We start from the raw sequence: 2990 nt of genomic DNA, 5'->3' as shown, positions 1-2990 counted from the left end.
CTTCTTTTTCTTCCCTACCCCGAATTACCTCCCCTGTTTCTCTCTCCTTCTGGGAGACATTAGTAGCAGCGATCGGCCATCTTTCTTTCCTTTTGTTTTTTTGCCGGCGCTCTTTTTAGTTGAATAAAGCTTTATACAAGCTATATAAATCTTCAGTCTCATTTCATCATACATCTACACAACAATTTATTCAGCTAAAAAGTAAAAGATGGAAAAATATCTGAAACCAGACCGACTAGATGTGGACGCCAGTAAATCGGACGCAGCAGACACATGGCGTCACTGGAAAAAATCTTTTCACATCTTTCTTGACGTGGTCGGCGAAACGCAGCAGACTCCTCTAACAGACAGACAAAAACTATGTTTACTAATTAACCTTGTCTCTACAACTATATTCAAATATATATCGAACATGGACGATTACAACACTACTATGGATACTCTCGAAGCTGTGTTCGTGCAGCCTAAAAATACTATGTTCTGCAGACATTTACTGGCTACTCGTCGTCAACAAATGGACGAAAGTGTAGACCAATATTTACAGGCCCTTAATAAACTCGCCAAGGACTGTGAGTTCGAAGCTGTCACAGCTACTCAGGCGAGGGATAACTACGTCAGAGACACCTTTATCAATGGAATTTCTTCCAATCATATACGACAGAGACTCCTGAAGAACAAGAAGCTGGATTTAAGCACGGCGTATGACCAGGCTTTAACCCTCGAAATGGCGCAAAAGCAATTAGCCTCTTACTCCCTACAGAACTCTCTGAATGCATCTGTCTCCACTGTCCGGACCAAAGTTACAGAGAGTGATGACCAGTTTGAGTGTGGTGAGGGACGCACTATAGCTACTGCCTCGGGACAAAAATGCTTCTTCTGTGGGAACCCGAGACACGATAGATTTAGGTGCCCTGCCTGAAGTTCTGTTTGCAAGAATTGCAACAAGAAAGGACATTTTGCTCATGTCTGCTGATCCCTTACAGCAGCCGCTATAAATCACGATGAGTCGATTCTTGCTTCTATTCCATCTTACAATTTTACAGAGAGTCTATCTCACTCATCGTTGTGTGGTAAAATTAAGGGCAAGTCTGTTAATATACTCATTGATACGGGAAGCTCGGAAAACTTCATTCATCCTGATAAGGTGAAAAGGCTGGGACTGTCGACCATGGCAAGTTTGAGAAAAATTTTTATGGCTAGCAGTTCGCATTCGTCCTCTACTCTTGGGCATTGCATACTATCTGGGCGGAAGAAAATATGATGATGTCAAACTAGCTGTTATGGCCGACTTATGCTGTGAAGTCATCCTCGGACATAATTTCCTATGCCAACACTCTTCTGTGAAAATACCTTTTGGAGGACCGCTCCCCCCTCTTACGATTTGTGGATTGACAGCAATTAATAATATCTCTTATCCTTCTCTGTTTACGAACCTAACCCCCGACTGTCGTCTAATAGCAGTAAAATCAAGGAGGCACAGCCTACCAGATGCGAAATTCATCATATCTGAAATATCGCGCATGCTGAACGAAGGGATTATCAAACCCTCTCAGTCTCCATGATGAGCTCAAACGCTTGTGATATTCCCTGATAACCACAAAAAGAGACTCATAGTAGATTATTTCCAGACAATAAACAGATTTACTCTTCTAGACGCTTATCCCCTACCTCGGATAGAGGACATGGTAAACGAGATTGCTGATTATAAAGTATTTAGCACTCTGGATTTAACCAGTGCGTATCACCAGGTTGCCATCAGACCAGAAGAAAGAAAATATACTGCATTCGAAGCTGCAGGGAGCCTCTACCAATTTTGTCGGATACCTTTTGGAGTGACCAATAGGGTAGCTAGCTTCCAGCGAGTTATGGATGACATAATCATGCAAGAAGACCTCAAAGGAACTTATGCCTACATTGACAATGCCACTATCTGTGGCCCAAACCAGGCAGAACATGATAACCATCTGAAGCAGTTCATGAAGAGCGTGGATAAGTACGGTTTGACACTGAATAAAAACAAATGCCACTCTGAATCTGCTCGGATATACAATAAGCAGTGGTTCAGTAAGACCCGAACCTGACAGACTCAAGGGATTGGTGGACCTCCCTCTACCTCTAGACCATACTTCTCTTTGGCGAGCTATGGGGATGTTTTCCCACTACTCCAGGTGGATTTCAAACTTTTCAGAAAAACTACATCCTTTAACTAGGGTCACCCACTTTCCCCTCAACTAGGAACAAACGGATGCCTTCAAGCATCTGAAGAAAGAAATTGCAAAAGCATCCCTGGTAGCCATAGACTCAACTCTACCATTTGAGGTCGGAACAGATGCTTCAGAACATGCCATCGTCGCCTCGCTCACCCAAAATGGTCGTCCTGTGGCTTTCTTTTCTAGGACTTTAACGTCTGCTGAACAGAAACACTCTCCAGTTGAAAAAGAGGCCTACGCTATCGTAGAAGCCATTCGAAAATGGCAACACCTACTACTTGGAAAGCATTTTAAACTTGTCACGGATCAAAAATCTGTTTCTTTTATGTTCAACCCCAAAAGCAAGAGCAAAATAAAAAATGAGAAGATCACAAGATGGAAGCTAGAACTCGCCTGCTTCAGCTACGACATAACTTATCGTCCAGGAAAACAAAATGCAGTTGCGGATGCTCTATCTCGGATTTGCTCAGCCACAATTTCTATCGAGAAACTATACGCTCTGCACAGGAATTTGTGTCACTCTGGAGTAACCCGAATGGTGCACTTTGTTAGAAGCAAGAATATGCCATACTTTATAGATGATGTAAGAGCGGTAACCAGATCATGCCAGATCTGTTCTGAGATAAAGCCTAGATTTGTTAAAACTCCGCCTCAAACGTTCATTAAGGCAAGTTAACCCTTTGAGAGGTTAAGTATAGACTTTAAAGGACCTTTGCCAACAAATTCTCGAAATCGATTTTTACTAACTGTAGTAGACGAATACTCCCGTTTCTCTTTTGC

At 42.5% G+C, this 2990-nt stretch overlaps 1 protein-coding gene across 1 annotated transcript; it reads left to right on the top strand.

Annotated features, from left to right (window-relative positions):
• Window positions 1-208: 208 nt before the first annotated feature.
• On the top strand, window positions 209-919 carry LOC145247227 (uncharacterized). Its single transcript, XM_080108853.1, has one exon. The coding sequence runs from the start codon at window positions 209-211 to the stop codon at window positions 917-919; it is 711 nt and encodes a 236-aa protein (XP_079964979.1).
• Window positions 920-2990: the final 2071 nt, after the last annotated feature.

The sequence above is a fragment of the Euprymna scolopes genome, chromosome 25, assembly GCF_053919585.1.
Source record: "Euprymna scolopes isolate OS-2025 chromosome 25, ASM5391958v1, whole genome shotgun sequence".
In the NCBI taxonomy this organism is placed as follows: domain Eukaryota; kingdom Metazoa; phylum Mollusca; class Cephalopoda; order Sepiida; family Sepiolidae; genus Euprymna; species Euprymna scolopes.
The sequence above is the reverse complement of the archived record's forward strand: the minus strand, read 5'-3'. Positions and strand labels throughout refer to the sequence as shown.

Bases quoted from the DNA above. Each gene is read 5' to 3' on its own strand.
- LOC145247227 (XM_080108853.1), top strand. From the start codon at position 209: ATGGAAAAATATCTGAAACCAGACCGACTAGATGTGGACGCCAGTAAA.